Source organism: Pituophis catenifer, unplaced genomic scaffold, assembly GCF_029215685.1.
Source record: "Pituophis catenifer annectens isolate HBS135680 unplaced genomic scaffold, rPitCat1.0.hap2 SCAF_6, whole genome shotgun sequence".
Taxonomy (NCBI): domain Eukaryota; kingdom Metazoa; phylum Chordata; class Lepidosauria; order Squamata; family Colubridae; genus Pituophis; species Pituophis catenifer.
The window spans coordinates 52,406,836-52,430,415 of NW_027256886.1; the positions used below are offsets into that span (position 1 = coordinate 52,406,836).

General features: G+C 38.6%; 1 protein-coding gene across 1 annotated transcript; it reads right to left on the bottom strand.

The window, feature by feature from the left end:
- Window positions 1-5,701: 5,701 nt before the first annotated feature.
- SPMIP5 (sperm microtubule inner protein 5) lies at window positions 5,702-14,806 on the bottom strand. The gene is made up of 5 exons (XM_070946229.1): window positions 14,743-14,806; window positions 12,484-12,705; window positions 8,975-9,158; window positions 7,990-8,078; window positions 5,702-5,862 (listed from the first exon to the last, which is right to left on the bottom strand). Exons 1-5 carry the CDS (start codon window positions 14,798-14,800, stop codon window positions 5,702-5,704), a joined length of 714 nt encoding a protein of 237 aa, XP_070802330.1. The 5' UTR covers window positions 14,801-14,806.
- Between the last annotated feature and the right edge of the window lie 8,774 nt (window positions 14,807-23,580).

A 23,580-nucleotide genomic window follows, 5' to 3' on the forward strand; every position in this document is an offset into this window, starting at 1 on the left:
TGTGTCCAAGTAAAATTAGAGATTATCCAGATATTTTGTCAGCATACAGGACTGGTCCAAATTATTATATTTCATTAGACAAAGAGAAAAGACTCACTAAGTCCTGGGTAAAAGTGAAGTGAACTTGCATTTGCACCTTTGCTTAGTAGTGGTGAAAGAAGAGCATCCATCACTGTTATCTAAAGGGTGAAAGGAAAGTAATAGCTAAGGGGGGTTCAAGGTAGTCCACCTCTTAATCTTATTTCTAAAATAAGGTCCTCGGGTTTAGTGCTAGCTCTGTGCACCCAGACCGAAGACAACTTGCATGATAAAAAAGTATGTGATATGTACTTAGAATGTTATGCTTTTCTTTTTCCATGGACTTAAAACATTTCTTGGCTGTGTGAGAAAAAATAAATATATATCAGCAATACTAATCTCAGATCATTGTCTTATTTGGAAAAGTTATTCTTACTGGATATTTGGATATAAATTGCACATGAATCTATCCTGGTGTGGTTCCAAGTTCAACCTCTTCTGACAACTCGCCACAGCCAATTCACCCTGGCCAATTCACCACGGGCAATTTGCCATGGCTAACTCACCACAGCCAACTCACCACGGCCAATTTACCACAGGACAACTCACCCTGGCCAACTAGCTGTGGAACAATTCAACAATTCAATTTAATTATTTAAAATGATTAAACAAATATTTGAATTTATGTCATTCCCTTTTGATTTTGTCCCTTCTTTGGCATCCTTTCTTTAATGATTATATTCCACCATTTCTTCGATAATAGTGTAACTCTTGTTCTGAGACAAATTGTCCCACGGTGAGTTGGCCATGGCAAGCAGTCCTGCAGCCAGTTGGATGTGGCGAGTTGGCCATGGTGAGTTGGCCATGGCAAGTTGGCTGCAGCAAGTTGTCCCATTCCACAGCTAACTTGAATGCACACCTTGCTAATCTTGGCCTTTAATTTCCAAACAGTCTTTGGTTTTGGTAATGGAATCAAGTAAAAATTTTTAAAAAGATAATGTTCTGTTCTAGGAAGGATTTGAAACTGGAAGAGGTAAGCAACCTCTTGCTTGCTCCATGCTTACAACTGCTTTGTATGACTACTCACCACATCAGTGCATTCATAGTTAACAATGAGTTTCCATCAAACACCCTCTTTTAATAATGAAGTGAAGCACCAATCACTTTGTTGGGTAGTGTTTAAGCAAACTACATTTCACAGCTATCCCATCAAATGCAAAGTTAAATGAACACCAAATTATTGTCCATTTTCCTGGCTTTCAGTGCTAATGGACATATTTTTGTGACCTTTTTCAATGCTTACAGTTTTAAAATAGTAGCAACAAAGAGAACTGCTGTTTGAAATGCAAGTGGCTGTAAACCGTATATTATTTGTAAATACAGCATATTCTGAAATCATTCATTTCACTGTCTCACTAAGGCCTAATTGGTATATATTTTGGTTGACATATATTGTTCTCTTGTAAAGGTGTCAACTTCCTCAATAACAAAAGGACTGCAGTTTGTGATATATAAATTAGGCTCCTCGCCATATAATCAGGCCTATCAATTAGGATGCTATTTGCAACAAAATATGCTCAAAGTGCATGTAAGATTGATGGGTCTTTTCAGACTTTAACACTGTACTATTCATAGCAAAGTTTGTGATCAGCATCGTATCAATTAAGAGACATTTGACTTGTGAAACTGATGTAGCCTGTTCAATAGAGTTTGGCAGAAAAATGCAGCTTTTGCTATCAACATTTGAAAACACCCTGACACTTCTATAATGAAACACAGGACTGGGGTAGTTTAGACCAAAATTTGTAATGCATCTCCTTGGTGCAGTGCTATATTCGCTAGGATTTAATATCCTAGGACTAGCAAAGGGGAACAAAAAAGAAAAGAAAACCTTCTATTAACAAAGGACTTCTCCATCTCTCCAATGCTAGGTAAAATCATATCAAACAGGTTATTAATTTTGACAATATGATCTAAAAGTAAACTTTCTATCGCCTTTAAACCAAGTAAATATTGAAACTGTTTTAGTCCCTCATAGCAAGCTGAAAAAGGTTATAAGCTTTTTCCTTCCATCACACACAAACTGATGGCAGGAAATTTATTAGCTTTTGGTTTTCCATTTGTTTTAAGCTATCCTGTGACAAAGGATAGCTCCGCCCACAATCAGAACAACTACAGGTAGTCCTTGACTTATGACAATTGAGCCCAACATTTCTGATGCTAAGTGAGACAGTTCTTAAGTGAATTTTGCCGCATTTTACAATCTTGTCACAGTTGTTAAGTAAATCACTGTTTTTAAGTAACACGGTTGTTAAGTGAATCTGGCTTCCCCATTGACTTTGCTTGTCAGAGGTGATCACATGACCCCAGGACACTCCAACCATCATAAATATGAGTTAGTTGCCAAGCACATGAATTTTGGTCACATGACCATGCGGATGCTGAACGGTGTGATGGTGTGAAAAAGATCGTAAGTCACTTTTTCAATGCCATTGTAACTTTGGTCGGTCACTAAATGAACTGTTATAACTCAAGGATTACCTGTAATTCTGCTTTAATATTAGTTTGTTCCCAAGCTCTAAATTGAAACCATAAATTATGGCTAAGAGCTTTCTTTGTTCAATGGGTAGGGAAACATAGTCAAACTCAAAAGAGCCTTGGTAGTACAGGGGTTTAAGGCACCCTGTTATTAAGCTTATTAAGACCAGCTGCCTGCAATTACTGCAGGGTTCGAATCTCGCCAAGGCTCAAGGTTGACTCAGCCTTCCATCCTTTCTAAGGTAGGTGAAATGAGGACCCAGTTTGTGGGGGCAATAAGCTGACTTTGTATAAATATACAAAAGGATGAAGGCTATTGCTGAGCACATTGTAAGCCGCCCTGAGTCTTCGGAGAAGGGCGGCATATAAATCAAATTAAAAAAAAAAAAACCCTATTTCTAAGCCATTTATTAAGTTATCATATGTGCATCCAAATACGGCCTGTACTTTGGTAAGTCTGCTTTATCTCTATTCTTTTTGCATTGATTTTCCCTTGCTGAACATTTGCGTTATGATGGTATCTTACAATAATGTGTTGATTTACACATTCCTCAATACTATATTATCTGTTTCCAGAGGGGAGGTCCGGATTGGACCATTTCTTTTATGTAGATAATGGTGGTCAATGAGTAAGTGAAAATTACAGGCTAAAATTACAGGTAGCCCTCAACTTACAAGTTTGTTTAGTAACTGTTCAAAGTTATGGCATTTTTAAAAAGTGACTTATGAACCATTTTTCAGTTACGACCTTTCCAGTATCCCCATAATCATGTGATCAAAATTCAGAAACTTGGCAACTGGTTCATACTTATGACCGCTGCTGCATCCCAGGGTCATGGGATCACCTTTTGTGACCTTCTGACAAGCAAAGTCCATGGGGAGGACAGATTCACTTAACCCCTAGGTTACTAACTTATCAACTGCAGTGACTCACTTAACAACTAAAGACAAGAAAGGTCATAAAACGGGGCACAATTTACCTTAACAAACAGAAATTTTGGACTCATTTGTGATCGTAACTCGAGACCTACCTGTAGTCTTCTCAGCTTGGCAGCAATTTCTTTGGGAGGTTTTTTCTTTTTAATTTGCAGAATGCAACTCCAAACTTCTCACATGTAATCTAGTATTTCAACCCATTTGAACCACTCAGCAGGACTTCTCTCCCAGACAAACACCTCTTTCTGAGGAAGACAGACTGAAGTAGTCCCAGTGTGGGTCTTACCTATGCTTCAAAGGAGCTCTACCTGTCTTCTGAGAAGGGATTTGAAGGGTGCATTTGTAATGCAAAACACTGTTAATAATTATAGTTTGCAGTATAGCAGATGCCATCTAATCTACCTCCCTTTTCTGACGGCAGACCATATAAATTATAGGCTGAGGAGAAAAATTTAAGTGTAAAGGTTAACAGTTTAACTGAAATATTCAGAAACTGAAATGCTCGACAAGGTACCATGCAATCAAATGCAAAAGGGGCGGGGGGGAACCTTCCAGAGTGTAATTAAGTTAGGCACTTATTTATTATTATGCTAACATCTCTTCACAAAACTTTTAACACAATTTTTCCTCACCCCTGGTGCTCTCCAAGCAAGTCAAATACAATTCCCTCTCCTTTCCAAATTAAAACATTCTGCTTGGGGATCACTGGCATTTGGAATGACTTCAGTCACCCTGAGGGCACAAGATTGGAGAATGTTGCTTTATCGCCTCATATATCACCCCAAAAGATGTGTGGACTTAGTAGACATTGCTAGAAGAGGGAAGCTATTGCTAAGAATTCTGTGAATTTGGGCCCACATACTGAGGGCACTTGGATTGGAGAAGCTGGTAAATTGGTGATTGGCAGGGACTAACTGATGTTTATCTAACAAGCAGTTTTACTATATCATCCCTTTTAAGTGAAGTGGGGGAAAACAGAGACTTAGATTTTGTGTGTGTGCACAAAATAAGCTTTCAGTCTGGTCTATATACCTATCTGGAATGCATCAGCATGTGCTTTGCATGTATTTCCCATATTATGTCTAAGTATGGTTGGTGAACATCGCAGTGTTAAAAATCCAAGGAATGTCTAAGTCTGAAATCCGCTGACCATTATGTAGAAGGAATGCTGGCAGAAATTGTAGGGTCAACTGTAGAATAGTAATTAACTAGATAATTTTAATATGTACATAAATATTTCATATATTGCACTTTAAACAAACAGCATGACATAATTATTTGATCTCTATCAACACAGAAAAGTACTTTCAAATGGAAAAATATTATATAAACTGCTCAAATATTAAAGTAGTTATATTAAAAATAGCCCCTGCTCAATATTTACACCTTAATAGCAAAACACCCAATGTTCAACAGCAGGATAATAAACTATTTCTTTAAATATATATTTTTTTTCTCAAAATGCAGTAACTCTGGAACAATCGTCTGTGTAGGTAACTTCACCAAGGTGTCTTTTTTGTTAAGCATAAATAAATATAAATACAATTATGGAGAATTTTTAAGAGCAAAATCAGTCCCACTGAAATGCCTGGTAAACAATGAACGAACAAACACCTCTCATCTTCTGCTTTAAACTTACAATTGTTCTCTTTTAAAACAGATTGAAATTTCATTGTATGTGAAAGTAACTTTCTTTCTTCTTGGTTTCCAGTGACCATGGCTGCCACCAGAAAAACTGGGACAATACTCTTGTCAATTATTTTTAAAACAACTCTCAATATTTTACTCTTTATTTCAAAACTTCAACAAATCTATTTGGAAGTGGTGGCTATCTCATCTTTGCAGAACGTCATCTCAATGTTTGAAATCTCTTTTGAATTCCTTACTTGTTGACACCTTATAGTTTTTATGCTTGCTTAAACCCAAAGACAACTGCGTTTTCTCCATATATCCTCAAAGCCTCTTCTTCATTGAAGATGCCCCTGAAATCATTCATTTCCTCCAACTGATGTGACTTCTCAGTCTACAGTATATGTCATGTTATAGTTCTCTCCTAGCACAATAACTCTTTTGCAAACAGATAAGAAATACTACATATGTTTAAATACTTGTACACTTCCACATGATTGGTCAAAGAGAGAAAGTTTTTAAATAGCCCCATTCCAGACATTAATGTTCATTTTAATCGTCTAATGATACAGTTCAAATATTATGCAATTAAGGTTTCCTTGTGTTCTTTGATGTGCTCTTGACCTTTTTCCATTTTGCGTTTCTTACTAAGATAAGCACCATAGTTCACGTCTGTGTGTTTGCATACAGAGCAACTTCTGCATATATTTCCAAATGTTCTTCCAAGGCCAGAGCGTTCGTCTGCAAAACACACATACTTTAATATATTTTACAACATACGGTCTTTAATTTTATTCTTCTCTAGGGTGGACACTCTTGGCTGGCAAAATGGCTGGATTAATACATTAACTGTTACAACAAAAAGAAGGCAGTTATTACATCTTATCATGTTCTATAGCCATGTTTCTCAACCTCAGGGCCTTTAAGATGGGTAAACTTCAGCATAATTGATGGTGAATAATGTTGTGGTAGTGAAGTCCATACACCTTAAAAGTCTGAGATTAAGAAGCACTGCTCTGTAGGAACTCCATCGTAAAAGATTGGATTCTGTTTCAAATACATATTTTGGGGCCAAAAGACTTAAAGTACTACACAGGCTTAGACTTTAGCTTTTCTAAAAGGACTGCATCTTCACGCTAAAAGAATGAAAGACATTCAAGTAGATGCAAACCTTCTTACCACAATTGCACAATAGTTTGAAAAACAAACTTGCTGAAATATTGAAATAAGATTGTTGGCCGTGCAGGTACAACAATAACCAAGGAAATTATTGAAGCCTGAGAAACTAGCTCTTTGTCAGTCAACAAGAGTCCTGATTTATCATCAGCTTATCAGTACTTAGGAGCCCAGTGCTTGGCAGTGAAGGAAACAATAGATTAGGGGCGTCAAACTCAAGGCCTGCAGGGTGCTTAGATCTGGCTCATGAGGCTGCCCTGGAAACACTGAAGGACTGGCCCGCAGTGTCTCTGCCAGTGAAAATGGAGCTCTGGAGGGCCACATGTGGCCCTCCTGAGCTCCATTTTCGACTGAGATGGCCTCCTGCAACCCTTGCCAGCAAAAACAGCGCTCAGGATGGCCATGTGCAGCCCTCCCTAGCTCCATTTTTGCTGGCAGAGCACTCAGGTCACTACAGGCGCCCTGACATGAGTAACATCGAGCTGGCCACGCCTACCCAGCCCTCTGAAATCAAACACAACCCTGATGCGGCCCTCAATGAAATTGAGTTTGACACCCCTGCAATAGACAATTAATAGGGACATGAAAGGAGCCCCCACGGGCAACGGTGATGTCACTGACTAATTCTTTCAACCCAGAAGTGCCTTAGGTGTTTCCGACATGAACATGCGCAACCAATTTGGCATCTCACTGCACAAATTAAATTATCAATTTGCAGTCTTCCTGATATTAAATGCCCCTTCATTTATATCTCCACAAGCTCAACCAACAGTCATTGGGGGAATGGAAACTGTTTTATCAATTCTTTAGGGAAGAACAGAACCAAATTACCAAAATTTTAATGTTGAAAAGCTTGATCCCTCCATATTGCTATGGGAGAGAGAAATTTTCATTATGCTTTTCTTTGGTATCAGTTGCAACACACTAAACTCTGTATGGGTGTCTATGCTGCCAAATGAATTTCATAATCAATTTTGTTACTTATGAAATCTGAAGCTATAAAAACTAATTTATTTCTTGCAGAAACAGTTCTAATTTTATAATTCAAACTAGCTAGTCTAGATTTTTTTCAATTTATTCAGCCACTTATTTAGCTACTGGAAGAAATATTTCATCTCCTATTTTATACTCGTCTTGAAGAGTTAGAATATTGTCGCTTATTGTCATTGTTCTGCTTTAAGTTGAGCACACTTGAATATTAAACATTCAGGTTACAAATTTAAATCAACTCCTTTAGCAACTTTGTGGTACAACTGATAGACTGGGATGGACAACTATGGCCCCTTTATGACCTGTAGACTTCCAATTCTGGGATCTAGGAATTCTGGGTGTTGAAGTTCACAAATCATGAGGGGCCACAGCTTTCCATCCCTATTGTAGACTGATGTTTTCTGCTGCATGCTGTCAGTTATTCACCTCTACTTTCCAGTTCTGATTTATACTTATTGAAGCATAACATCCCTCACTCATAACTCTGCCTTTGCTGGCTAGAATTATAGCATTCCTGAAGGCCAAAAGTGCTTTGGCACAGGGAAGGAGACTCATGCCTGTAATTTCTTCAACCAAGGGATCTTTCCCTAATTTTCTCCTGCAGCTGCAGGAGAGGCATCCATGTAGTCTTAGAAGAGGCTGCAGTTATTTCAAGGAATTAGTAAATTTCATGGTTTGAAAGAATAAAATCTGAACCCTTACGTGGGATATGGCCAGTGTACTTGGGCATCATTCCTTCAGGCCTATAAAATCTCTGTTGTCGTGCATCTTTGGTTACAGGCACTTCTTTCCTAAAATAGAAAAGAATAGAATATATATCAATACGGTAGCAGTTTTACAGTGATAGATAGATAGATAGATAGATAGATAGATAGATAGATAGACAGACAGACAGACAGACAGACAGACAGACAGACAGACAGACAGACAGACAGACAGACAGACATCCCTCTCCCCCCCTTCCCCTCCCCACCCTGTTGGGTCTTCTCCTATTTTTTCTTAATAGTTTTCTTCTCATACTCTATTGTTTAAAAACAAAAATCCAAATTCATGGCAGACTATCATCCTTTTATCCTAGAGTTTTTAAGAGTTATTTGGCAGAAATAATCACCCATGCTGAGACAAAATAGCTTCATTCCTACTGAATTTCTTATCTTAATAATAAATAATAACAAACACTTGTTTGGCTAGGCTCGGTTGCCGGAAATACTTGGCTTTCTTACTACAGCTGAGGCTGAGAGGCAGGATACTCTACATTGATTCCATTTATTTATTTGTTTGTTGCCTTTGCCATTGAGTCAGTCTTCTGGTGACCACCTGGACAGGTTCCTGGCAACATTTTTGGAAGTGGTCACCACTGCTTACCAAGAGAGAATGACTGGCCCAGAATTGGCCATCTGGGTTCATGCCAAATGTAGAAATGGGGCTCAAAGTCTCCCAATTTCTAGCCTGGTGCCCTAACCACTATACCACTATTATGATAATAATAGACCATTACAAAAGACCAACCCATGGTCCATTTTAAATCCATTTGTGGCTTTAAAGCCTCATTACATGCAATTTATATATTTATTAACATTATATTTCCAAACTTGATTCCTGATCCATTAACAAATACTGTTCTGTCAAAATGCTATGAAGGCAGAGCAGCAATGGACACCTCTTAAACATCTCAAAGTGAACATACGTGGGATCTTTCCCAGCAGGATCTTCTTTGCTTCTACTCAAGTTTTTAAAATCTCGGTAGCAATTTTCTGCCATTACATGATAGCGTACTCCATGACCAAATTCTGTGACCCTGGATCTAGGCACAAAGCCACCCCAGCCTGGTATTGGTGGTTCAAGGAGGCTTCTTTTGGTCTCCACAGGCCCTGCAAAATGACCAAAAGAAGTATTATTGATAAGCTAAGGGAGGCTGACATGGCTTCATTGTGTTGGTGGGGATGAAAACCAGGTCTAACATTAACCATAATTGAAATACAGAGAGAAACTGATCCATGTTTTGGTTTATTCCCTAGCATTTCAGTAAATCTTCCCTTAAATAGCTTTCTAAGAGCCTACCATAGAGCAGGAGTGGCTCATCCTTGCCCCCAACATCTACCCATGTGGTTTACAAGACCCAATTTTTTTCCAGACAGAGATGAAAAGCAGCAGATTAAAAATCACTTCCTAGATACCAAAGGGAAGAATAAATTTTGAAGGAATTCTAAACTTTGCCTAACCTAAAATAATTCTTTAGAAGAATCTTCCCAGTGCTCCAGTTCTGTGATCTCAAAGTCTCAGGATTTTCAGCAAAGGATATGTTTTTGCGTTGTCACCTGCAGGACCATCTCCTCTGAATTGAATCGCCCTGTGCTCCTCGGGCCAGGCAAGAAGTCTGTGAATTCTCCTCCAACCAAGATTCTAAAGGCACACAAGCCCAATAGTACTACATCTCCTGCACTCTCAAATAGTATTCTCTATAAGGCCAGGTTGATTCCTTTTCTCCTGTCATTCTGGAAAGCCATGAATGTTTTATCGATGTAAGCTGTCTAGCTTTGTTACAAGTGGCTGGCATACAACTTGCTATAAGGAAACATATATTGGTTGGGGAAATTTATGGAGGTGTCTACATATTTGAAAATTGCTAGCATGGGGAAGGCTGCTGTAAAGAGTTAGGAAGATGACCTTGACAGAAATACGCAGGAATTGTTACCTAGGGAAAAGGAGATGGAAAATTATTAAGATAACGTTCAGATTTGGCTCAGGCAGAGACCTCCTGAATTCACTGGAATATAAGAAAGAGGAGAAGGTATAGCACTGTAATGGCGAACCTATGGCACGCGTACCACAGGTGGCAGCTCTGCTGCGCATGTGTTCATGCCTCCCAACAGCCAGCTGGTTATTGGGTCTCTGCTGCACGTGAGGGGGTGGCATGCATGCATCGGAGCGGGGCACATGTGGGGGCATCTGCATGTGAGAGGTCATGTGGGGGGCCATGCAAGCCATTGCCCCAGTTAAGCTTTGCCATGCATGCATGCCTCCCACTGGCCAGCTGGTCATTGGGTCTCTGCCGTGCATGTGGGAGATGCACACAAACGTGGGGGGGCACATGCACGAGGGGGCGCACACATTGTGTTTTGGGGATTTGGGCACACGGTCCCGAAAAAGTTAGTCATCACTGGTATAGCACTATTAGACATGGAAGATTCCGTTATAGCCAATCTCGAGAAAAATAGTTTTACTCTTCCTACGTAGTTGACTATCTGGTCTGACCTACCTAGTAGAGCTAATATCTGCTAGACAATATTTAATCTCTTAGACAATCTAAAAACTAAGGATATCTACTCACCACAGAGTATTCACTGACTGATGTTCTGATATCAGGAAATGTAGTAAACCTGACAGGAAAGGAATGAACTCTGACCAGAGAAACTGTTATGCCCCATTTATAAAAATCAAATAATAGTAGAACCTCAATTGGGGAAAATTGATTCTAAATTTGCAATGTAGCAATAGCATTTAGACTTAGACTTATATACCGCTTCACAGTGCTTTACAGCCCTCTCTAAGCAATTTACAGAGTCAGCCTATCGCTCCCAACAATCTGGGTCCTCATATTACCAACTTTGGAAGGATGGAAGGCTGAGTCAACCTTGAGCCGGTCAGGATCAAACTGTCAAACTGCAGTCAGCCAGCAGTCAGCAGAAGTAACTCACAATACTTCATTCTAACCATTGCACCACCACAGCTCATGTACCTTTTCTAGTTCTCCAGCTGAGCTTTTTAGAGGACATGAAGCAAATTCACATAGAATCACAGAGGGAAGCCAATAGATATGGCTCCCTATCTGAAATAGCACGGTTATTAGAGCCCTTTGCCATACTTTATGTTTCCAGTCTTGCACATAATTTAAAGAGGAAAAAGAAAACATCAAAGGACTTGACACTGGAGAAATACTCCTCGTACCTCTCTCTCAATGAGAAATTTGTTATCCTATTCATCACTACAATTCATCAAGGACACATAGCCCATCCAGTGTCTCCTTCCATTGTGGATAACAGCCATGAGGTCCCTTCGGTAGAGCAATAAAAAAAACAAACCCTACAGAATTTGGCATCTGTGATAAAACACTGACCTTTGCCATTCAGCCTTAAGCTTCAATATTTGGGAAAAATAAAATGAACAAAGAGCACTCTTTTTGTCACTATTTCTTGTAGTAAAAAGCTCTTTCCTACTTAAGCCTCCAGAATGCATTTCTAGTTGGAATGAATAAAGAAGGAAATACACCCAAAAGCCAAAAGCTCAAATGTGATTCCCACCCCCCATGCTCTCCTAGAAAGAAACCAGAAATGAAACAGTTTGGGAAATATGAGTACTTTGGGGAAGATAATCAATCTATTATATACTGAGAATATATCGATCAGATACAGAGTAGATCAGGGGTCTCCAACCTTGGCAACTTTAAGCCTGGCGGACTTCAACTCCCAGAATTCCCCAGCCAGCTTTGCATCCTATTCTTCATCTTTTATTGCAAAGTCAAGATTACTTTATTCATTCCTAGTACAAGAATTATTCCATTTGGCATGGTTATGCTTTTCAGAATTTAGACTGACTTGTAAGTCTTGAAGACTCTAGGTGTCCAAATCACAAAATACAACTGAATCAAATATGCCCAGAGAATGCCTAATCTGTATTTTGCAGATTAACTCAAATACTATGGAAGTTTATTCTGCTTTTTTATTTTTTTAGCTTTTTTACTTTTACCAAGTTGCATCTTCTAAGGGTTAGCCTATTTTTAAAATGAGAATATTTCTTCTCCTGTTTGACCTCACTCTTCAAGTGACAATAATTTTAAAATCATTGAGTTCATGTTTCACTCCTATTTAAATATTGTTTTGGTCCAAACTTATTATATATTACTTACTTTTACTGTTACTTGCTTGAATTATATCACATCTTAAATATTCAATACTGCCAGATCTGTTTGCAAATCTAAACATAAGCTATGCTAGAAGTTTTTCAGAGAGAAGTCCTTTAACAAAGACTCCCAACAGCCTTTTGCCCATTTCCACAAAAAACCAAATGATCTGGATTCTGCTGTATTCAATAATCAAAACAACTAAAGATGCAATTATTTGTCAATAATGCTAGAGTGCAATGGCAATTAAAGGGAATTAAATACATTCAAATTATTATAAATGATGCATACTGTACCCATCACATTTGGATGATGTTTGCAATTATAGTCATCAAGTATATTTAACATTTCTTCGTTAGTGGAAATAGGTGGTAGCTGTGGCGCGGTGGCTGCTGTATGCCTCAGTTCAGCTTCCTGGTCATTATTTCTGTCTGTAATATCACGAAAGGTATTAACACACCACACAGAATCATTTCCAAAGCTAGTTCCAACACGATAGAATCGGAGAGGGATGTATCCTAGAAAAAGCAAAGAAAGGCGCCATTCAGAAACCTTCAAAATAGGATAGCCTGGACTTTTCATGTTTATATATCTAGGACAGGGGTCTCCAAACTCGGCAACTTTTAAGACTTCAATTCCCAGAATTCCTACATATTAAAGCTCAGAATCAATGATCTAATCCAGAGGTGTCAAACTCACTGCCCGCAGGCCGGTTGCGTCACATGCTGGCCCCACTTCTGCCCAGTTTAGTGGGTAGATACATCACATGACGCCACGAGTTTGAGACCCCTAATCTAATCCAACACTTAAAGCAAAATTCTTGTACTATTGCTTCCCTAACCAACCAATGGCCATCCATCCTATTTAAGGAGTTTGTACCCTTGGAAGCAGCTACTTCATTATAACCCTATTAGTTAACCTAATTAGTTAATCTAATGATAGATCATTTGTTGGGTTATAATACAGAATGTTTAGCTCTGGGGCTATATCTTTCAAAATTATATTATTTTGCCATCTCTTGCCAGGTGATTATATTCATAACATTTGATCATTATATTTCTCCCACCCATCCCCATAACATAAATTATTATTCCTAGCACAAGGCAAAGATTAAAGTCTGGTGCGTGCCACTGAGTATTCAAAGCTGTCCTACAAATGCTACAGGACCTTTACTTAGGGGCAAGGTGGATTGACAACAGGAGGTCCTTAAAATGGAGCTACAGAAAGGAAGATGGGTCTTTCTATATTTGAGATATGAAAATGAAAAAGGAGTTAAACCTTGAAACTTCAAATGAAACTGTCAGCAAAGAAAGACGGCAAAGAAGAATGTAATATTGATGGTATCCAGACGGTATTAGCTCCATAAATAGTAACACTCCTCTACAATAATTGCAGGTTGGGGTGATTATGAATCCTGGGATACAGAAGGTTAATTCATCTGGAACGCATCAATTTAGGCACTGCTATCTTTACTATTTCTTTCCAGAAATTGATTCATCTACAACCTGAGCATTTAAATAACTCTGGGTATAGATGGGGGATGGAACCTAATTTTAATCCAGAAGGAACATATTCAATTGCAAATTAGAGTGCCAGATTACCAAATTGGCTAGAGCAGGGGTCTCCAACCTTGGCAACTTTAAGTCTGGAGGACTTCAACTCCCAGAATTCCCCAGCCAGCTTTGCTATCTCATATCGTTATTTCATATCATCACCGCTACCGGCTCGGCGGAACCGGGCAGAACTGGGAGGAACCCACCACTGGGACGGGGCCAATCAGAGATGGTATTTATTGGTTCTCTGAACTACTCAAATTTTCCACTACCGGTTCTCCAGAACTGGTCAGAACCTGCTGAAACTCACCTTTGAACTACAGTGATTCACTCAACAACTGGTAAGAAAGGTCGTAAAATGGGGCAAAATTCACTTAACAAATGTCTGACTTAACAACAGAAATTTTGGGCTCAATTGTGGTCTAGGACTAGCTGTACCGGAACAGTTCTTAAAAATTCAGGGAGATATCCAGACATATAGCTTGCCTTGAAAGTATTTCATGTTGAACTGTATAGCACAGTCAACTTCAGCAGTTAACCACAGGAAATGTTTTATGACATTTTGTATTATGTCATAAAATACCTTATGATAATTCTGTCACAAATATTTTATAACATTTGCCAAATTTCAATTCAAGTCATGGCTCCCATATTTTGGATACATTCTGTAAATTAGCCATTTTTCTGGTACCTTAGTTGAAAAAGTTTTGCCTTTCGATAGACTCTTTTGCCCAGTTGAAGGTTATAAGGCACAAGAATTTGTCGTATATAGATAAAGTGCCACTGGTTAAACATAACATCCTTTCCACAATGTGTGGCTTTCTTTTTAGCTTTAGAATGCTAATAAAAATTATAATCTTGTTTGTTATTGGTACACCAATATATTAAACAGTAACAAAGCGATCGAGCTGAGAAAGTTGATCATTGGCTTCCTCTTTATCTGGACATTGCAATCCTTGTCAAGTTAGTGGCCGGAAGTGGCCAAAGATGTAAATTTTTTACCTGTGTATCCTGGTATCAACGGATGATATTCATCTACTTGCCGCCGAAATGCTGTCATGCTTTTTCCAGCTACGATGACAGAAAGCAAATGCTCAGTGTGGCATCCATACTTTAATTCCACTAAGGCCAGTTTACTTAAAATATATTACTTCCAGTTTGTCAAACTCTTCAATCACTTCTGTATCTTAATGTCATGAAGACCATCTCCATGGATATAGGCACCAATTATGAGAAATAAGCCTTCCAAAGCAGATTCAAAACAGTTCAGGAAGGACGGCAAATGTCAGGGATAAGAAAACCCTCCCTAGAACGATGGTAACAAGGACCTACTATCCTTTCTATAAAAGAAGTGTTTGTGCAATTTCTTAAGGACACGGGGACCCTCAAGTCAAGCTCTATTCCTGTTGACTACATCCATGTTGCTTTTTTTGGCAGCACAACAGAAGTGATTTTGCCTTTTTATAGGACATTTATTTTTCAACTGTCCAGTGAAACCAACAGCCCTGGGATTTCTAAAGAGCTGGATTTATTTATTTTTTCTTCATCCAAGCAAACACAGATCTCTTAAGGATTAAGCTTATAAGAGCAGCCAAGGTTAGTTTAGGAGTCTGTAGAGATTCTCAGTTATCCAGGTCATGGTTTATTTATTTATTATTTATTTATTGGTTCGATTTATATGCCGCCCTTTTCCGGAGACTCAGGGCGGCTTACAATGCGTTAAGCAATAGCCTTCATACTTTAGTAGGGATTTCGGCCCCCCCAAGCGGTGTTCTTTTTTATGCAAAGTCAGCTTATTGCCCCCACAATCTGGGTCCTCATTTTACCTACCTTGAAAGGATGGAAGGCTGATTTCAAACTTGAGCCTGGTGAGATATGAACTTACAGTAATTGCAGGCAGCTGATGCTACTTAGTAGCACTTTAGTCTGCTGCGCCACCAAGGCTCTTGGTTGTCCCAAAGGTGCTTTTTCAAGAGGCAACTGGACTTTCTTGTTTTTTCTCTTGAAGAAAAAGAAAAAGTTTCGCTGTAAAATTTCTTCCATACTGGGAATACTTTCATTCCCCACTATCCTGTCAGAGCTGAAGAAGCTTCTTACATGAGAAGCGAAACGTCTTCAAAAGAAAAAAAACAAGAATGTTCAGTTGCCTCCTGAAAAATTACCTTTGGGTGAGCTTAGGAGCTATCCAGAACCAGCCCACAAAACAACAACCCAACTTTCCAGGATTCGTTCGTATCAGGTAGTCCTTTCCTGCCTTTAAATGTGCCACACAGTGTTAACTAAAGGGTTGTAATATGGCTTCTAGTAAGCAAACTCTCCTCGAGCTCACCATCCTAAAAGCCAACAAAGCTCTTCAGACCACCTACAATCACCCATCTCTCCCAATAGAAGCCCGTAGCTTTCAATTGCCCAGCTTTCGTTGGCTTTTACGGCTTTCCCATAACTTTCTTAATGCGGAATATCAGAAGAGAGAGAAACAGTGAGAGAAAAAAATAATAAATTAAAAATAATAAGAGGTCTACTCTCTAAGAAGCGCATTCCCGCAAAAGCAAACTTGCGAGTCAGAGAAAGAAAAAGCGGTCAGAGAAAGCGAAACAACCAAACGCCTTCCGTTAAGAAGTGTTGTGAGCGGGAAAGCGGTAGTGGGATTCCCCCCCCCCCGTTTCAATTTTGCAAGGAACCCGCGAGGAATGAGGAGTTTACCACGATAGTATGAATCTCTGCCAACCACGCCACTCCTCCGCCGAGTCTCTCCCGCCCCTCCCAGAAGAGGTCAATATAGCCGGCCACCATCCCACGGCATTATGACCTCAGCCTGCATGAACTTTACAACCGGTGGGAGGGAGACTTCCGGAGTTTAATAATACTCGGGAACAGGCAGCGTAGCCGTAGTAGGGGGTGCGAGTAAAGGGATCGGGCAGGAAGAAAGAGGAAGAAATGCGCTTCTTTTCGCTGGTGGTCAATTTTTCAAATCGACCGCTTGCCTTTGGGTGCTCCAACGACCCTGATCCTAAGCAAGGAGGAAAATGGGAATATTGTCTTTCGCAGACGTATTTAGCTGCCAGTTTGAATCTGGAGTTTCCCAAATATTACTCCGGTAAACTAAATTGCATCCCAGATCTAGATTAAGGCAACCTTTCATTAAAAACTGAAACGGGAAGGATTCAGGTTTTTTTCAAGAATATAGTAGTTCCGCACGAGAGTATATATATTGAACGTGACACTATCAGGCTGATGGGATTTTAGAGCCACGATTCATGGTCGGCATGAAGTCCACCTTTATTTGGAAAGATCATGATTGTAGGGTGTTGCTTATTGGTAGCAAGGACCATTAAACATGGTGATTACTTCAGAGTAAGCATGTTGGATTTTGCCGCTCTAATTTGAAAAAAAAATGTAATTTTCAGGAATGTTGGATATTATTAGAAGAAATGAGAATTTCCAAGGGAAGTCCTCTGGAGAGCAAAAATACTAAGGAAGAGCCATAGGCTTTGATTCTGGATTCAGCGTGAGCTTTTTTTCCTTTTGTATTTTATGTAAGGTTATTTCAGTGTTTAGTATATTTCAAAAATAAATTTGGAATATCCAGTTGCAAATATGTAGTAATGAAACATTAGACAAAGCAAAACAATGAAAAGTATCTGAAAATACTTGCAAGCTTAAAGAATATTGTAAACTACACTGAACAGAAAATAACTTTTACACAAGAAGCCTTAAAAATAACACAAAACATGACTTCCAACATGATTTACTAATTTATTTGAAATTTTGAACAGCAGTTTTCAGATGTAAATGTAATAAACTGTAATCTTCAGAATTTAGTGGTATTTAAGAATCTGGAACAAGGCAGGCAGTCAATGAAATCACACGGACCAGATTGTTTTTATAAACTTTTAGAAGCTATCCAAGCATAGATGTATATATTGGCCTTATGCTCCACAACCTACAAGTACCTGGATTTTTTTTCCCCATAAATATTGCAATTTGCCATAATTATTACACAATCCTTGTTTGAAAAGTAGATCTTGTAACATATTGATATATTTGCTTATCCAAATAGCAGAGATCTCTTTTAGCAAGCCCATATTTGATTGACAAGTTTTCTAGTTTCCAGATTTCTTAAGATTTTGCCTTAACAGAAACTTCTACTGAAAACAGAGAAATGTTGCTGCTCAGGGTGAAGATTTTATCAGTAGAACAAGCTTTCCTTTTACAACATTTTTACTAAATTATTTTACTAAATAACTTCATTTATGTTTCTTCTTATATCCTGCCTTTTTTCCAGGAAGTCAAAGTGGTGCACTTGAGACTCCATTTTTCTCCCTCCTGACAACAACTCCATGAGATCAGCTGGACTGTAAGAAAGCATTTGGCCCAAAGTTACCCAACACATTTCTGTGGCTTAGAGTGGACTTGAACCTGTGTCTTTTCACACAGTCAACATCTTGTCCATTTGCAAGAAACCAGCAGATCAGTGGTCGGTTGCTACCGGTTTGGCCCGGATCAGGCTAACTGGTAGCGGTGGTGGCGGGAGGCTCCACCCAGACATCTCTGTGCATGCGTAGAAGTATCGCGCGCACACCCACAAGCAAACCAGTCGCGAACGAAATTGAAACCCATTACTGTGCAGCAGATGGTAGATAAGAGTTTATAATTTGGAAACTTCCAATTTCCTACTTGCATTTTGATGGTTTCTACCAACTTAAGACAGGATAAATTCTACCTATAAATAAGTATTTATTTACCATTTATTTTAAGTGTAACCTAGTGCTTCATAATAAAGCCTGAAGTTGTCATATTCTATTACATATTCTATTTCTAAACTGTTCCATTAAACATCTATCCTATTTCCACTATTATTTTAGGAAGGGGAGGGTGGAACCTGAGTGGCAGAGAGAACATCCAGCAAAATTATGTTCAGTTTAGGGCGGAGGTGACAGCAGGGAAGAAAATTATTTTCCCAAAACCTGAATCTTATATCAGTGGCATTCTATATTTGTTTGTGTATCCATGTGTATATATATTCTAAAAACTGTTGAAAGCTTTATATATATATATATAACTAAAAGTAGCACAAGCCCCAAAAGAGCAAATCAGCCAATATATTTGTACTTCTGTTGGCAGGATTATAGCTAAAGTGGTTTGTTGGCTATACTATATATCTTGCAAGCATAGCAGCCCTCCACGAGTTATCTCCCTTCATTGGCTGCAGGCATATGAAACAAAGCACATTGAGGCATTAATCAGTTCAGAATCTTACATGTCTCTCCATCGAAAGGCAATATTTTCATGTAAACTCTGCACTGCTAAACAACTGGTTAACTAAGATTATTGTAATCCATTTGTTAAAAAGGAACAAATCTTTATGCAGAAATTAAAGGACCTCTGGCCTCCCGCAAGCGACACGTTAACACCTTGCATCACAAGTATGTGGCTTCTCAATAATGTAGGAATATAGTACTTTAGACCTGGAATAGTAGCTAATTTGTTGATAGCTTGATTCATGAAGACAGAGTAGTACAGATGCTTGCTATGCATGCACTTTTGTTTAGGGAAAATAAAAGTTTATAACAAAAATAAACCTTGCTCCTATCAAGCTTTCTGTACCAGAAATATAACTCTTTGAAAAGTAATCTAAAATCAAATGAGGATATTTCAATAAATATATGCTGGAAAGGAGGGGGTGTTGTTGCAGGAATCCATTTTAAATTTGGTTTGCTATGTAAAAGGGGGAAATGAATTTGTCAAAAGTGGATTGATGAACCTATGGCTTTGAAAAGCAATTCAGATTGGAAAGTGATTCTAATCAGCCTTCCTCAAAGTCAGAACAAGACGGCATTTGTGCAAAGAAAGAAAAGAATAAGCAAGAAGGATCTGAAGTGACTGAAATTTCTTCCTCACACAAGCTGACAATTCAACAGCTTGAGGGAAAAAGTGCTGATAGCTTAGACATCCCTAAACTTTTCCTTCCTGCAACAAACCTGCTCTGAAGTAGGCTGATGGAAATTACCGTAGTTGCATCCAGTTTTTCTGATACAAGTCATAAGCACTGTAGTTCTAAAACCATTTTCCCAGGAGTAAACCCTGCTGGGTTGGGGGCTTATTTCTGAAGTGCAGTATTGGGTTAAAATTTGTATCTCCATTATGTAAGAGGGTACTGCACTTTGAAAAGGAAATGTTTCACACCTCCTGCCAGCGCCATTTTTTGCTATTGCTTGAAGTAGTCTGACCTTTTCAGCTTCTTGGGGGGGGGGGTTACAGCTTCAAAGAGTCACTCATGAAAGTTAATATGACTTTTAAAGCCACAGTAATGAACAGCAAGCACTTGTGGCACTTTTTAATCATTTCTGCCCTTATGTTAATTCTAAGTCATAAACCAGCATTCTATTGAGGTTATGATGTAGCAAGTAGATAGTCATGGGAGTAGGAGAAAAAAATGAAATGTTCCCTGTTTTCCCCAAAATAAGACATCCCCTGATAATAAGTCCAATCAGGCTTTTGAGTGCATGGCAATAAGGCCAAGCACTTATTTCAGGGTTCAAAAAAATATAAGACAGGGTCTTATTTTTGGGAAAACACAGTAGTCTGTACACTGTACGGTTACAGTGAAATTTTGTGACTCAGTCAACAATTGTGTTTCCACAATTTGGGATATAGATTTCATAATACAGAAAAAGTACCATTGGTCTATTGCAGTATTTCTCAACCTTGGCCAAGTTTGACGGGTGCACTTCAATTCCCATGCTTGCTACCTGGGGAATTCTGGGCAATGGAAGTCCACCTGTCATAAACTTGCCAAGATTGAGAAACACTCATTTGAGGCTTATCCAGGCATCCAATGTGTGATTTTATATTGAGCCGATTCCTGACTTAGCTTGATATATTTCTGTAATCAGAGGATGGTACGGGCTTGTACTAACTTCAACTCATCTGCCATTGCTGGGGCCAGTCCTTCCTGATGCTTCATTGTGGTTCAGTTTTTGTCTGGCAGAAGAGACATAACTAAAATAAAATGTATGCCTTGAAACTGGAGTTCATTTGGTGTGAAAATGTGGTAACTGATCATCTACTTTCTATATAGAGTAGGTATTATCCAAAGCAGAACACAGATGCATAGCATTAAGGCAGCCTGTACCTGTTAAAGCAAAAATAATGAAAAATCCAGCACTGTGTCTGTAAGCTATTATTTGCGTAGCACGGAGAATAATGTGGTACTGTCTGACATCCTGACACTCCACTCCCCTTATTATAAGATCATCTTTGTGCATTACATCTCTTGTCATCTTTAAAAGCCTGTAATTACTGAAGTCACAGAAGAAACTATATTATTTAAAATTAAACACTGATGCAAATCAACAGGGATAAAGATCATTCTGTACAAGAAAATACCACTTTCAGAAAGAAAACATCTGTACAATATTTAAATATTGTATATACATCAAATAATTCTTGTTCATAGCTCATTCCATGGAGTTGCTTATTTGAAAGCTACAGAAAGGCATTCATTCACTCATACAGGGAAAAAAAATACCTTTTAAAAACACAGCAGTCGGGATGAAAGAAGAAATGCCAGCATGCATACTTTATAATTATTCCAAGGGAATAATTATTGGAGGAAAAAGTTTAGATGTTGTCATTAAAATGACCCAATCTACTCCTCTGATAGTAAATCAAAGCTTATTTTCATTCTATCAGGAAATATTTATAAGATATAATGCAAAAATGGACCTTAATTCTTCCTAGAAAATCAAAGTGTTTGCATGATGCAAAGTTTGTCCCTAAATTATGTGTTTAATAAGAAATCTGAGATTTTGAGAGGGGAAAAAAATGATTCTATGGCTTTTCGTTCATGCATAGCTAATAGGAAAAAAGATCCAGCTAAACAATTAGCTTTCAGACATCTTGAAAGCATAATGGATTTCAGTGGATGACTATGTGTTTTCTCAGTGTTGGGGGGGGGGAGAAGTGTCAGCTTCCAGCTGACAAAACAGACCCTTCTGCTGTCATGAATTTGGCCTCAATTCCAACATGTTGGAATTAGCTACCTATCAAGCCCTGAATTGTAGTGCTCAACTGGAAGCAGCCTTCATATTGTAAGTTGTTAGCCTAGAAAGACACACTAGGCTGGCAGTGTATTTTCATCAAATCATCTGTAGTCACATCAAAAGATTTGTCCATGGCATAGGCAGTTTTTGACAGACTGAGCAGAAGCAGCCCCCTGTTGCTAGGGATCTTCCACAATGTAGTGCTTTCAGGGAGTTTTGACATTGTAGCTTCCAGAAATCCTATAAAACATGGCTGCTGATTATCTTGCCTGGGAATTCTGGGATTTACAGGTCAACACTACTGGATGACACCAGTTTGGACAAGATGGCACTAGAGTTTTAGTCAGTTTCTATGTGAAGATTGATGTTTCATTCTCCCTTTTTGGACATAAGTCAGTTAAAGCTTCACTCAGGTTGAATGTATTGTTGTGTCCCTTGGAAGCCATTTAAGTGATCTCAGAAATAATGTCTGTACTCCCTCTTCTGGTCAGAAATAACACAGCTCAACTACTTTTTTGCAGGGTTTTCTTTTTCTCTGCCAAGAAGTTACTTTTCCTGGAGCCTATTGCTAAAGTCAGGCTATTGGTCACAGAATGGAAGAAGCTCACAAGGAGCTAAATTGAAGACAGTACATTTCCTTCAAGGAACATTCAACTTTTTGAACATCAGTTTATGCCACGCCTGTCAAACTGGCGGCCCATAGGTCAGATACAGCTTGTGCAGGCCACACCCACCCCGGCTCCACAAAGGCAAAAACATTGTGATACACCACAATACGGCCCGCGATGCAAGCAGGTTTGACACCCCTGGTTTATGCAGTTATTCCAAAGGGAAGATGTAGGAAGAGCATCTGATTCTGCAGGGATTGGTATATAACTGACATTGTGCCTAGTTGTGAATTTAATATTATTTTCTTAATGAAACGTTGAGTAACTTCTATGGAGTTATATTTATATAAATTATTTTATCAAATAATTAAGTTGGCCCCAGGAAAATGTTATCACTTTTCTTGTATGAGATACCACTCTCTAGGATCAACACAGGAAGTTTTTCCTTTGTTTGGCATGGCTGAGAAAGACAATGAAAATGGATCCTTTCGCTCTACAACCTGAGGATAGAGATGATCTCTGGTTAACTATTGCTACCACACCCCCTTTGTTTTGTACAAGAACTGGCTGAGAGAGGTATAGATAAATAAAGCCAGAGGTTGCCAACAGTAAAATGGGAAGTGGAGACACTTTCTCATTTACAGAATTGGTTTAATCTTTGGGAAGCATTTCTATTCAATATTGAAAAAGCGGGAAATGCAAGCATCAGTGCTGCAAAATTAGAGTTGGTGTTAATTAATTGGGCAGAACATTGTAATTGAATGTTTTTAAAACTATAAATGGCCAATTATTCAGGTGCAGTGTCACTTCTCTCCACAGGGGGGAGGAATTCCTTTCCTACGATAAAGTTCCAATGTGTTGGCATTATCTAGAAATTAAGTATACTTCTTGCTTCAGCATTTCCCACAAATGTTACTACTGGATCATTTCTTTAGTAAGATTACAGCTCTAACAGATTTACCAACTTAAAACTTCATTGAACAGAAGCAAACCCCCACCAACACATCATTTGATCCTATAAAGAAGTAACAGTTTTGTGCTACAAAGACTCAATTTCTAATCCTGATTTGCAGCAGCTGTTCATTTGCATTTTGACATGCTTAAATTGCAGTATTCCTTCTCCATCATATAAATAAGAGAGGTTATCTTTTAAAATTGCTGAAAAGATATTTCTACTTTGAAGCTGT